Genomic DNA, 14,406 nt, shown 5'->3' with positions numbered 1-14,406 from the left:
GGGGATGAAGGTTGGGAGACCTTCAACCATTTGCTCCCAGTCTGGCTGCCCATTAGGATGCTTCAAAACAGACAAATGCCTCTATCCCGCCCCGAGGAAAGGCTCTGGATACAAGTAGGCTATTGAGAAATCTGTATATGTGACCCTAAAGACAACCAGCACCCAATATCACCGAAGTTGTGAGAATTCATGGTCTTGGGCTGGCGCAAGTACTCGGTGGTGCCAGAAAGAGAGCAAGAGATCCAAAGTATAAGTCTTGGTCTTTAACATAAAAGGGGTAACTTTAAAAATCTGTGAAAGAGTCGCACTGTATTTTAGACGTTTTTAAGTGAAAATTAACACAACACTCAACAATGAATAACATATAAAAACTTAAAGGGTGGGATTTGTAATCTTGCCATGTAGATGTGAGCTTTGGGTGAAGATAAGAGAAATAAGTGCTTCTGATTTTATAAGCTGTACACCAGCTTTCAGGCACCGACTGACCCTGAAACCAATGATATATGCAGGTTCACCCTGGTTTTGACATTTCAGAGATGGATCGTGTAGGCATTCTTTAGTAAAGCAACCACGTCCACAAAACCAACAGCAGGCATTTACTGAGTGAGTTCCAACTGTTTACAAATATTAACTCACTCCTCACATTGGCCTTATGGGGTGTTACTTCCTTGTATGGGTGGGGGAAAGGAGTCAATTGACCACAATGATTTTGCTCACAACACAGTAAGACATTGAGCAAGAAAATCAAACCCAGTCTGCTGGCCCACCAAGCCAATGTGCACAACCCACTTAGTCAAAAACGTGTCCCTTATCACATGGAACACAAAGGAGCCACAAACAGAAACATTAAAAACACCGAAGAATGACGCCAGGTACAGAACCAACACATCTGATTTACGGGGATCCTCTGTATTTATTGATTTTCAATAGTTAGAGAGTAAGGTCCCCAAACTGGGACTTGGCATCACCGGATGGTGTACCTGTCCCACTTCTTCTCGGGGTCGTAGGGCTCCCAGCGGCTGGCGGGGAAGATGTGCTTGTTCTTCTCGTACCAGCTGCGAAGCACCACCTTGCCCGCGTGTGACTCATCTTTCTCCATCGTGGCATCGCTTAGCAGCCGCACATCATCGTGCACATCGAAGCTGAAGAGCGGGCCGCTCTTGCCCCGGGCTTTGGCCACGATGAAGTCGTAGAAGGTGTGGTAGTGCGGCAGGATGAGATCCTCCTTGACGTACATGAGCTGCTCCACGCCCGCTGCCCGCAGCTCCCGGAAGTCCCTGCGCAGCCCCTGCAGCGCCCGCTTCAGGAACTGCTGCACAGTGCTGCCCTTGCGCATGCGCACCGTGCGCCGGTGGCCGGAACCATCCCAGTAGCTGAAGGTGATCTCCACCTCCTCGCCCTTCACCTTCTCACGCTTCGCCTCCCACTCCTGCCGCAGTTCCTCGCGCAGCCGGTTCTCCTCCTCCTCGCGCTCGCGATCGGGCAGGAAGCTCGTGTCCACATCGGGATTCTTGCCCAAGTTCTTCTTGGCCCCACCACTGTGGGCCTCGGCACTCTCGGCTTGGCGGCCATCCTCTTGGTCACCTTCTTCTTCCTCGTCCAACGTGAAAGACAGGTTGGAGATCTTGCGCTTGCGCTCTCGCCTTCGCTCCTTCTCACGCAGCATCTCCAGCTGTAGCCTGCGCTGCTCCAGCTGCTCCCTCTTGGCCAGCTGCATCTCTCGCTCCCTCAGCAGGGCCTCCTGCTTGGCCTTCATGTCATTCAGGGTCACCAGGCCCACCGTGCTGGACTTCAGCTCAGCCTCCACGGCGTCGTAGTGTGCCGAGAACTTCTTGTCCACTTTTGACTTCATGATGGTCTCCTCTGCGATGCGCTGCTTCAGCACCTCCATCTGCTCCTTCTGCTTCTCGCGCTTCTTGATCAGGTGCATGGCCCGGCCAGCTTCCCGCATGGTGCCTTTGTACTGCGCCATGCCTGCAGTCCAGCACACGGCTTTTTGGCCTGCCCAGTCCCTGTTTCTGGTAGCCTTCTGGGTCTGGTGTCAGTTCACAGATTCTGCAGCTAGGAACAAACAAACAACAACTAAACAAAAGGCTCGAGAATCTAATCAGCACAGCTGCGTCATTAATGGTCTACACCAGAGCCCTACAATGGAACTTCCTCTCTGATGAGTCTGTCTCCAGGGTGACCCGATGTGGTAACTACCGATCACAGAAGGTCCCTCAGTACTTGAAATGCAACTACTGTCACCAATGGAGCAATTTTACTTCAAACTGAGATAGCCTCATGAGACTACTGGGTTAGTACAGTAGGTTTTGAGGGGCTTGCATGTAGAGGTTGGTCTGCAGAGCAAACCACATGCCGCCCCAGTGTCTGCTCAAGCACAGCCATGCAAGAGCAGAGCAATGAGAGAGCCTGAGCTTGGGTTCCTGAGTACTAAACTGTGTCTCCTGATGAGGGTGGCCTTGTGGGATCCTTGTTGAACCCCACTCCTGTAGGACAGAAGCAAGGAAAGAAAGAGTCCTTGAAAGCTTCCCCTACGTGCACCTGGAGGGTGATGTTATGAGGGTGATAATTTTATGGTCTTGGCAGGTCCCAAGGAGCTTGCATCCCTAGCACAAGTCTTAGGAACGATTTCTTCTTGGAGTTATAGTGGAACTCACTTTGTGTCAGTACTGAAGTACACAGAAGAACTCTGAGCTCTTCCTCCCTTGCTGTGAGAAACAAGACAGCAGGGGAATTGCATGCAGCAGAGATGGGCCAAGTACAAAATGCTTTCTCTGTGCTTCAGCCAAGGGAAAAGAGAGATCTCTTAATTTAATTGGAGTCAACTTGAATTGACTGCTCCCTACGAGTGCCTCCTAACTCTTCCCAAACTCCAAACTGGTCCCCCAAACCCTCTTGTTTCCCCGGAGGACACCATTTCACCGCATCACTCCCAAACAGTGCTTGGCTCTGACATTCCATGTCATCCCAAAGATCTAAATGTTTCCTCACCATTTCCATAGCATCTTTCTTTTCTTTGATATCGCAAGCTGCTTTGAAGCTCATGCTGCTCCCTGGCCTGTTTGAATTCCTTGTCCTAATAAGTCCTTGGAGATTATAGACTCATGGCTCAGTTGCTGCCTTCTGCCATCCTAGTCCTTTGCTATTCTGGGTGTCTTCAGCAGGACCCACCCAGGACCTTCACCTCCTCACTTCCAATAGCACCTTCCTTTGTCCATATCATTCTCCTATCCACATGGTGATAGTTCATACCACAGCCAATAGATACTTCATCTTAACTTTCCTGAGTTTCCTTTGCATCCACGCTTTCTAGTTCTCTGGATTCCAACTCTCCCTTGTTAGCCCAGACCTCCACACCTAAAGGACCCCTGCCCATTACTATTGCCCCCTCCTACACATCCGTGCTTCCTACCCACCAAAGATCAAACCCTTTCCTGAGGCATTCACACCTCTTGCTTGCTGAAATTCTCATCTAAGAAATCCTGATCCTTGCTAAACCCGGAGTATCTCTCAACCCTTAAATCCAGATAGTTGACTGATCAAGAAAATGAACAAGCTGCTGGCCAGCCTCACTTTAAATTCATGGCTATGAGGACTCAAAATGTCCTAGAAATTCTGCCACTCTGCGCCCAGTGTGTCTACTGTGCTGCTCTCCAAGACAGAGCTCATTTCTTTGTCATCTCCACTCAGCCCCCTGTCATGGCCAGTGGCTGGGGATCCTTCACGGCCACACCTCTTAGTTCTTACAGCTATTGTTTGATACTGAATCCTAACACCTTGCAAAGAGATCGAACGTGCTTTATTAGATCACTGTAACACAGCACTTGCCCTAAATATTTTATCTGGGAAAGAGGTTTCTAAACTTGAGGTCACTGCGGGGAAACAGGTATCTTAGGCTAGGAAGCCTTTAATCTGCTTTTTACCAGGAAGCAAGGTCAAGGGTCACATGTATGAAGGACAGAGGGAGATAAAGCTCCTTCCTGCCTCTAAGGCACTACACCTTTGCCTTCAGGAGCACTGTATACATCACCGACACAGGTTGTACGTTTCACTAAACACCACACCAAGACATGACAGAAAACAAGGGAAGAGGTTGGACACCTATTTACCTCTGGCTGTGTGAAGTAGAGACCAGAAGACCGAAAATTTATAATCCCCTTGAGGCCCGCACCTGCCTACCTCTGCTTGCTCCCCTGAGCACCCCAAAGTCCCCCAGACCCCCACCCTGCCTCTGTCTCCCAACCCTAGCCCTAAGGTCCAAGTCACAGGCTGAATCTCAAAGCCCCTTTTTGGGGTTGTCTCACATCCACTTCATAGGATTTTCTAGAAAAGTAAATGTTTTAAACATGTCAGGAATGGTCACTTTAACCGTTCAGTTGAAGCAAATAATGGCAGTGTTATTTATTTATTTATTTTTTATGAGGAAACAGGTAGACCCTGGCCATCATTCAGTATCTCTTTTCCATCCTGCACTCTCTTTCCAGTTTCCCATGGCATTTGAAACTGCAAGGAATGAGCTCACTCTCTGCTCCTGCTAAAACATACCTGTGAAGCAACTGGCCTTTTGCCAGTCCCCTCTTCATTTTCCATCTTATCACTGGTGAGGATTATTGGTGACCTAATACCACTGTGGTCTTGCTTTGCCAAACGGAAAACAGATAGTTTCTGTTCTGGGCAAAGAACAACATAAGAATGAATGATTGCCTACAAACTTTTATCTTCTGCCATCTTGGAGCAGTGGTGGCTGCTTTCCTGGGTCTTTGCCCTGGACCCAGGGAACACCACACTCCACATAGCCAATGCTAAGGCCCAGTAGAGCATTCTGAGTGTCAGAGGCGTTGATGCACCTAGGAACAGCAGAGTTGGAGGCAGGAAATCCTGTTCCTGGGGCTACTCTCTCCAGGTGACAGCTGTGGAGTTCACAATGAGATACCAGAGTCTACTCTGAAATACCAGAGTATTGAAGTGGATAGAGAACGATAGCCCAATCCACTCAGGAAGTTAAATTCCAAGATACTAAAATGCTTTAGAAAACCATCTGAATCTCACTTTGACCTGGTGAGCAAGAAGGCCAACACTGCTGGGGGAACCATGGCTATAAAGAAAAGCAGGATTTACATTGCTCACGTGTTCAGTGTTACTTATGGTGTCCTTGTTTGTATCAGTGGGGACAGGAGTGCTAACTGACCCCATGTGAACTTGTTTCTCATACTTGCATTCATGTGACAGAAAATCCCCTCAACCATCCTGAGCATTCTCAACTTGCACCTCTGATTGCCTGCCCTGGAGCATCCTAGAGGTTTGGCAACTCACACTCTTAGCCCTTGCTTCTTGGAAAATGAGATTGGTGAATAATTTTCCCAGCTATCATGACCCTCTAGGGATCTGCCAGCCCCAAAAGAGTTTTGATATCATCTGTGGTTACCACTTGGTTCATCGCTGTGAGGTTTTATTGTCTAAACAGGAAATGAGCGTGGACGACATTACCCCAGAGACAGGATCGTTTTACAATATGTACATAGAACAAGAAATCCAGGAACTTCTAATTCCTAGGACATATTTCTTAGCTCCGCCATTCTGACCACTTTGATCTTTCTTCAGACTTGCATTTTCCATCAGAAACTCCATTATTTTGCCGTAGTAAACTAAAAGCTGTAAGGAACAGCTAACTTGATGCCCTTCATTCTTGCTGCTCGTCACTTTGATTCGGGACTACGTAAATGAGACTAATTGGAGATGTGCTATTATTTAAGGCTTTTCCCCCATTCATTTTTACACATGTATACAGCACAAGCTACTTTTTTTTTTTTTTTTTCCGTTTAGTTATGGAAGTTCTCACAATGCTCACGTGCCTGGAATTTTTGGCAAATTGTGGTCATCTTCATTTCAGAGACAACCTGTCCTGACACACCTTCAGTCAACTGGTGGGTCCTGGGAGCTGCTTTCCTGATTATCACTTGCAAAGTGCTGCCTGAGGGTGGGGAGCTTGGACCAGCCTTGGAGGTGGTGTTCCAGCTCTGTGCTGAGGTCCAAGCAGCCACACACAGCTGAAACTGATGAAATCAACTCTCCATTCCACACCCTGGCTGTAGTACCACATTCTGCAATGTTATCAGTTATTCAAGTGAAACTCTCAGCTCCAGACTTCCTGTCTTCCTGTCTCAGTGTTGTGGCTTGAAGTTCAGTGTTCAAGGGAAAAGAGGAAGGAAGGAAGGGAGGGAGGGAGGGAGGAATAAAGTGAGGGAGCTTTGTTAATTGTTGATCTCGTAGGTGAGATCTTGCTGAAGCTCTGTTGTAAACAGAGAAAGATGTTGTCAACACAGATGTTGGCAACATCTTTTGTGAAAAGTTAAATATAGTGAAGGCAGGGGAGATTGCTCAGCAGGTATAAGTCTGATGACCGCAAATTTGTATTCTTATGTAAAAAAAGCCAGATGGAATGGTCTCTAATCCAGCAGCCCTGCAGTGAGAAGGGAAGCAGAGACAGCCCTGTCCCCTACTGATGAAGGTCAGAGACCGCTCACCTGAAGTTTGCAGCCAACACAGCTGTAGAAACAAGAAGAGTCTGACTCAAGGTAGAACTTGAAGCCTAAACCATAAGATTGTCTTCAGACCTCCATATGAGTGTTGTTGCAAGCACATGGGATCCCCCACCCACCCAAACACACACACATAAACACAAAAAAGCAGTTTTTAAAATTTTACTATAGCAAGATGACCTCTTTCTGGTGTGCAGCGCTATGGATTTGCCATGTGCACAATCAGGCACAGCTACTCTCTACTATTTTGGGTTTTGCCTTTCAGTTTCAATTAAATGCACCCAGGAGCTGAACAGATAGCTCAGTGGTTAAGAGCTCTTAATGCCGGTTCCATTCTCAGCACCCACAAAGCAGCTCATACCATCTCTAACTCCAGTTCCAGAGGAGCCGGCGCCCTCTTCTGGTCTCTGCAGGCAATTGCATGTATGTGGTACACAGATGAACACAGGCAAAGCCCTTGTCTTCATTAAATTTATTTAATAATAATAATAATAATAATAATAAAATTAGGCCGGGATGTGGTGGCACACGCCTTTAATCCCAGCACTTGGGAGGCAGAGGTAGGTGGATTTCTGAGTTCGAGGCCAGCCTAGTCTACACAAGTGAGTTCCAGGACAGCCAGGGCTACACAGAGAAACCCTTTTTTTTGGGGGGGGGGAGGGGGAGATATAGTTACATGGCACCAACAACAGCCCAGAAAATATGAAATGGCAATGTCTAGAAAATGACAGTTCATAATTTTTAACTGCATGGTGTTTTATCATTCTATTTGATAGTTTCAAGAGTCCCTATTGTAGTCTGAGAATAATTCCTTCATGTGACCTACAAGGATTTCTAACTTTTCTTTCAGGCTTGTAGGTGTCCTTTATAGAGAAAAAAGCTTTAATTTTAATGAAGTCCAATTTATCAGTTGTCTATTTATGGATCATGCTTTGGTATTTAAACCAAGGTCATATAATTGGTTTCTTATGATTTCATCTAAAAGTTTTATAGTTCTCCATTTAGAATTATGGTTTGCTTCAAATTATTTGAGTTGTTTTGAAATACCCATCTAAATGCTGAACTTCCTTTAACAGTGGCAATTTTTTAAAAAAAGATTTATTTATTTTTTAATATATGAGTTCTTTATCTGCATGTACAGCTGAACACCAGAAGAGGGCATCAAAACTCATTATAGATAGTTGTGAGCCACCAGGTGGGTACTGGGAATTGAACTCAGTACCTCTGGAAGGAGCAGCTGGTGCTCTTAACCACTGAGCCATCTCTCCAGCCCCAAACTGGCAATTTCAAATAACCAGTCTGCCACCACAATCAGTGTTTCATCCATTCCTCCCTCTCTCTCTTCCTTTCTTCTTTCCCCATTTTTTTCTTTCTCCCTCTTGCTCTTCTCTCCCTTTCATGAAATCTCTCTTTCTTTAGGTGCTAGGCATCAAACCTAGGCCATTACCCAAGGAAGGCAATCGTTATACGTCTAATCTACGACTCCAGTTCTGTTGCTAAACTTTCTAAAAACAGATAGTACCTTCTCAGTGTGCTGTGAATTTATAGTGTTAACAGTAGAAAATTTACCCAGTAGAATATTGATGGTGATCTCAGAGACTATGGGAAGACAAATGGGCAGTATCAGCCAGGATGCTTGCCCCCGTCCATGGTACATGCTGAGACATACTTACAACACTGATGTTAATGGGATTGACACCAATCTCCCCAAATGCTTCCCTAAGACAAGCAGAGGTGCCCATCCTGACACAGGAAGTCCATTCTTCAACACACTACTCATAAGATGTAGGAGCTTCAGAGTTTATTGAAATAGAGCTGTGCTTTATTGCACAGTATTGTAACAAGAATTAACTAGAATTTCTACCAAACCAAAGGATTATCTATAATCACCCATGGGTTAGATAGGACTGGACCTTTTTGCCTTAAATGATCACACATCTTGTCCTCCCTGGCAGAACTGTGATGCTAAGGATCCTGAAATTCTAAACAGGTGACATGCAGAAATGTTCCCACAGACCTGTATATTGAAAGTTTGGATTCCAGATAGTGATAGAAACATTGGTAGATACGGCCTACCTGGAGGAAGTGGGGTAACTGGGCTTGATTCCTTAGTGGGTATGTTGTATCCACCCCCTCCTGTGTTGCTCTGCTTCCTGACTGACCATGAAGGGAATAGCTTTCTTCTGCCTCATGCTCCCATTGCCCTCATGTCCTTTCCACGCAAGTGGGACCAAGTGACCATGGACTGAACTGGAAACTGTGAACTGAAAGAAATTCTTTCACCCTTCTGTTGCCATTGTTGGGTCACAGTGATGAGAAGAAGCTAAGGAACAGATGTTTCTTACATTTTGTAACCCTGAAATTATGCCTATGACCACCAACCACAGTCACCGTGTTCCCAGGGTCTGCCTCCAAGAGTTGACTGCACTTTTGAATATTGCCAGAGGGCCTTTGGCAAAGTGCACTTTGGGGGGGCGGGGCAGGATTCAGTAATTTCTCTGTACAATAGTTTCCCAAACCAAGGATCTATTTGGCAGGACCGCAGGGTGACTTGATAAGGACAGCAAGTTAATTTTTCATCCCAGAATGACTGGCATAATTACTTCAAAGGAAGAAAGATTTATGGAGCCTACAGGTTCAGAGGTCTGTCCATGTTTAAGGTGAGGCTGGACAGCTCCCATTACGGTGGTGAAGGAGCAGAGGGAAGGCCTGCACCGTGATCAGTCTCTGCTCTGCTCTTTTTAATTCCCTCTAGGCTCCCCAGCCTGAGGGCCAGGGCAGTTCCCCGACCCACCCACACAAGTTAATCCTCATAGACACACCCCGAGGTATGCTTGGTAATCTCCCAGGTGCTTCTCAGTTCAATCATTTATTCACTACAGATGAATGGGGATTATTCATCACAAACAGAGGGGTTTTTGCCAGCTCACCCAGCCCATTGCTACTGCAGCCCTTCTGATTTTCCTGCTCTAGGTCCTGAATGTTTTAGAGCTTGCACAATAAACATTGCACCATTTGATTGCATGATTCCGAGGTACTGTTGATATCAGCAACTCTAGGTGTCATGGGAAAGATATTCCCTGACACATTTTCATTTTCAGTCCCCCATTTAGAACCAAAAGCATCAAAGTCCTCTCTTCACAAATCACCAAAGCTCTGAACTTTGCACCTGGCAAGTAGTGAAGGGTGACAGAGTGGAAGTCGCATTGCCTGAGGTCTGAGGCCCCTGGTGTCCACGCTGGGTTCTCATACTGACAGTAAAGCACACTTACTGGTTAAGGAAGTCACATGACTATTTTAAACCCTGGGGCTGTTTTGTTTGTTTTCCATCTGAACACTTGCAAGCTGAGATTTTCCAGCCCCTTTGATTTGGACAGGGTTAGTATCCAGCCAATAGTATGTTTTCACAAATGAAATTTTAAGTTCACCACAAGACATGAGTAGATAGCCCACGGCCTTTTAGTGTTACACTGCCACCCTGGGGAGGGAGCTTATTATCAAACTCGGGAAAGAGATGCATTAGCATCTTATAAGATCAATCCCAATTAGACTTTATCCACCCACAAGATTGCTGACATGTTATCAACTCAGTCCAAAGGCAAATCCACAGAACAGAGGGCAGGAACAGACATGAAATTCCTGGGTTAGCAATGGAGGAGGAGGAAGAGGTCACTGGACTTCACAGATAGAGCCCGCTAAAGCACTAGGGACCGCTGTTCAGACCTTCCAAGGAGCCAGCTCTGAACAACTTTGGCAGGGACTTGTGTATGTAGACTGGGCCAAGAAACCATATGTCTATGTGTCAGGAAGTCCCTGTGCAGCTTCTCCGCGCCTGGTGATAGACACTTTCTTGAGCTTTCCAGGAAAGTGAGAATTTTTCCTTCCCCACCTCTATACGTCTATGCTTCTCTCTCTTCCTCTCCCGACTTTGATAATTCCCAGTACAGATTCCCTAGCCTGGATCTCTCCCTGATGCATACTCGTTTAATTCTCTATAACAAAATAAAACTATTTTGGTAGCTTTGCACAAGGATCTCTGAGCGATCGTCCTCCATGCTAGCATACAGTTTAATGCAAATGGCATTATTCTATACTTTGCTGGGATAACCTCCAGCAACAGATACCGGGTTTCATCAAGGGTCTACCTGAGATTTGAAAATGGCCTCAACATACATACTCAACAAGTTGACTTTTAAAACTCTATACTAATCATTATTATACATCTCTGAGATGATCTTCGGGTTTCTGGTGCTTAATACACATCAGTCATGATTATAGGCAACCGTTTTTAATGTTATGGCTCCGACTTTAATCTTAAATCTAGCATCTTGTCATATGTTACTTAAATTTTGTAGTCATACAGGTGACCCACTACCACCCACCAATTTCTTTTTTGATGCTGGGAATGGAACCCTGGCTTCATACATGCTAGGTAAGCATTCTACCACTGAGTGACAGCACAGAACCTTACCTAAAATAAATCTCAATAATGTAGCAGCTTTGTTCTTTTCTTTTTGACTTACAGGAACTCTGTACTTACGGAGTAATAACCTCAACTCTGTTATATAAGCTTCAGCTGTTTTAGTTTGTTATTTATGTCTTTACTTATATTGGGAATTTTTACAATATAACAAGTTTATGTTTTTATATTTATGTATCTAACAGTTTGTTCTTTGATGACGTGTGAATTTTATATATAAAATAAGTGGTATTCTATTTTCAATCATTTGTTTCTTCACATATTCTATATGGGATTGGTTTCTGAACATGCTGTGAATGATCTAGTTTTTTTTTTTCCTAAAAGAAGATAGTAATTCAAAACAACCATTTAGAATAATATCTTTACCTGTTCCATGGCCCATCACTATTCTTGCTACCAATGAGTAATAGAAAAATTAGCAAACAGGATTGATTTATAGGCCTATAACTTGTACAGTCTATTTGCACTCTAGCAGTTGAGAGCCTTTCTACAAACAGTCAGGAAGAGCCTGCCTCAAACTGGCTTCAAAACTAAATATATGAATAATAATGCACTTATCAGAAGCTATGTGAGCTCATGCGAACTATACAGGAGCTTGATTTGGAAGTCCAGCAATCTCCCTCCTTTCTGTTTCACCTTCGACTTGCATTCATGAGCCATAAGATGAGTAGAGCCGTTCTAGAGGCTAGATGCTGTCTTCTCTGATTCCTTAAGCTTTTGGCCCCAGATTTCCTGATTGGTTTCTCCTTGCTTTGCCCACTAATTGTGGCCAGGCTGTGGTTAAAAGTGGTAAATTGTCCTTTCAGGTAAGTCAATCAGGGTCTGCCCTTGAGCTGGGCAGGTGGAATCAAACTCATAGCATACATTAAAGAAAAGCATTTTGATCACTCATAATACAGGGGAGATGGAATTGGAACCTTTTGTTTTCTCTGAAGATAAGATCACAAAAGCATTACCTTATAAAGAGCCAATGACATCGTAGTGTCAATAGACTGTATTTCAGTCAGTCAGCTTTCCGTTACTGTAACAACATGCCTGAGATGATAGCTTATGTGGGGAGTGAGGTTACTTTGACTCATATTTCTGAGAGCTTCACCTTATGGTCAATTGACCTCACTGTTTGGAGGCTGTAGTGAAGCAGTATGTCATAGCAGGAGTACATAGCAGAGGAAGCTATGTCAGGACAGCCAGGAAGCAGAGAGAAAGAGAAGGACACCAGTGTCTCACAGTCCCCGTTAGGTCCCACAACTTCAACATTCTACTGCAATCCAGAAGTGTCAATCTGGGACCAACACATTCCACTCCAAGTCTAGAGGACAGAAATATAGAAACCCTGGGGAGCCCCTCTGAAATAAATCCCAGCACATGGGACAAAGAAAGCATTTATCTAAGGCCTCCTTCCTAGTCTCTGTGGCTCATAGTCACTCTGGATATCAACAGTTCTGTATGTCAAGTTTACTGCCTCTGCATTGGAGTAGTCAGAGAGAGAGAGAGAGAGAGAGAGAGAGAGAGAGAGAGAGAGAGAGAGAGAGAGAGAACAGACATCCTCAGGTACCCAGCATGAAGATGCTTGGCTATAACCACCTACTGCTGCAGCGGCAGAGAAGAGGGGTTCAGAGCAATTTAGTGGAGACGAGAAGCCTTCAGTATGTTTTCAGTACTATAAGCTAACAGTATCAGACCTGAGTTAAGGAGGTGAGGCTCTCATGTAATGGTTAATCTTGTCAACTAACAGGATTTGGAACCTTAGGATACACAGCTCTTGGCATGTCTGGTGGGAGTATTTTCAGAAAGATTTAACTGAGGAAAGACAAACCATCTTGAACATGGCCTTACCATGCCCATGGGCGTGAGTCTCAGACTGAGTAGAAAGGAGAAATAGGGAAAGGCAGATGAACGCAGTCCTTATCTTGCTCGGCTTTCTGACTACAGAAACAACATGACTCTGTGCTTCTGCCAACTTGCTGTCAGGATTAAACGTGAGTCAAACTGTCAATCAAAATAAACCCTTTCCTCCTCCTTAGGTTGCTTTTGACACAGCAGTGAAAAGCAACCAATAGAGAGAACAAGCCCCAATGTCTATTTTCCTAGTGCATATTTCATAGCCCTTTAAGGCATCTTCCTCCTTCCTGCTAGTTTGTGATTCCTAAATTACAATAAAAATGTTGATATTATGTCGCCGATAAGGCTCATGAGTCTCCCCTGCTTGCAGGATAATGGACAGATTCTTTTCCTCTAACATTCAACTCCCTTCACAATTGGTTTTCCTCGAGTTTAAAGAGCTGTACCTCCCACATCTGCCCCAGCTGGATTCAAGCCAGTCCCCTCACCTTTTGATGTATGAGCCAAGACTCTTCCTTCTGGTGCTTTTGCGAATATTGTTTGTTCTAACTGACACGGAAAATATGCAAAACATTGGCCAACTGCTAGGGCAGGCTCTAACCAATCAGGACAGAGATTGGGCCAATCAGGTGGTGGTCGTGTATAACTGCCGACTTGGACTGACTGAGGGATGCAGCCCTGCTGCCAGCGTCTGATCTCCTGACAACTGAAATACAATCCTTCCATGAAGTTTTCCTGTACTGTCGTTGCTCACTTGGGCCTTTGATTATTACAGATTAATTTTTTTGTGTGTAGGTTGTTACTAAAGAGTTTACGTGATGCACTACTCTGAAAGTATTGGCACTCTCTAGACAGCATGATTTTATTGCCTTTTCATACAATAACTCAGTGATCTTAGCTGCAGAGGAGACAGAAAGCTCTGACTCTATTTGCCTGTGGTATAGTATGGTTGATCAGAATAACTTTAAGGTTTTAGAAAAGCTTTTTAATTTCAAAATTTTATAAGGATATAAAACGATAAAACTTTATTCCTCAATAAATAAATAGAAAGAAAAGAGAAAATATTGCAGAGCTCACAACTTCAGAGTGGATAGTACTTTGTTGTCTTAAAACTTTTGAATATGTGGAAACCCTACATAAGCCCTCCAACTGGGGCAAGAAACCTAGTAATTTCTTTCATGTGTGAGTGTGAGCTACACAATTTCAAGGGATTTCAAATTTCTATGAAATGTTCTTCTTTGTTCGTTTGCTGTGTTTTTGTTTGAGACAGAGTCTTCCTATGCAGCCCAGGCTAGCCTCTAACTTCCAATCTTCCTGCCTCAGCCTCCTACTGGCAGTGGATATGCTACACCATGACTCAATTCTTTAAAGTGCTCTTTAAATAGCTGTTGGATACATTCCTGGAAGCCACCCAATACCACAATGACTAACAACATTTTAATCTGTGTGGTGATGTAGAAACTTGACACTCCTACTGAGGGGTCTTGCCCTCGAATCTCTTAATCTCTGTCCCTTGAGTCTGTTTGGTGAGCTGGTTAT

At 44.7% G+C, this 14,406-nt stretch overlaps 1 protein-coding gene across 2 annotated transcripts; it reads right to left on the bottom strand.

Annotated features, from left to right (window-relative positions):
- Nucleotides 1–891: 891 nt before the first annotated feature.
- Nucleotides 892–13,419, bottom strand: Fam50b (family with sequence similarity 50 member B). Of its 2 annotated transcripts, none has more exons than XM_021180616.1 (2): nucleotides 8,622–8,778; nucleotides 892–2,061 (listed from the first exon to the last, which is right to left on the bottom strand). In XM_021180616.1, exon 2 carries the CDS (start codon nucleotides 1,970–1,972, stop codon nucleotides 965–967), a length of 1,008 nt encoding a protein of 335 aa, XP_021036275.1. In that variant the 5' UTR covers nucleotides 1,973–2,061; nucleotides 8,622–8,778; the 3' UTR covers nucleotides 892–964. The 2 variants fall into 2 exon arrangements, with proteins under 2 accessions (XP_021036275.1, XP_021036274.1); XM_021180615.1 differs by lacking the exon at nucleotides 8,622–8,778 and adding an exon at nucleotides 13,356–13,419 and having other exon boundaries at nucleotides 899–2,061.
- Between the last annotated feature and the right edge of the window lie 987 nt (nucleotides 13,420–14,406).

Source organism: Mus caroli, chromosome 13 (assembly GCF_900094665.2).
Source record: "Mus caroli chromosome 13, CAROLI_EIJ_v1.1, whole genome shotgun sequence".
Lineage (NCBI taxonomy): Eukaryota > Metazoa > Chordata > Mammalia > Rodentia > Muridae > Mus > Mus caroli.
The sequence above is the reverse complement of the archived record's forward strand: the minus strand, read 5'-3'. Positions and strand labels throughout refer to the sequence as shown.

Coding starts and splice junctions, on each gene's coding strand:
- Fam50b (XM_021180615.1), bottom strand. CDS start 1,972: ATGGCGCAGTACAAAGGCACCATGCGGGAAGCTGGCCGGGCCATGCAC.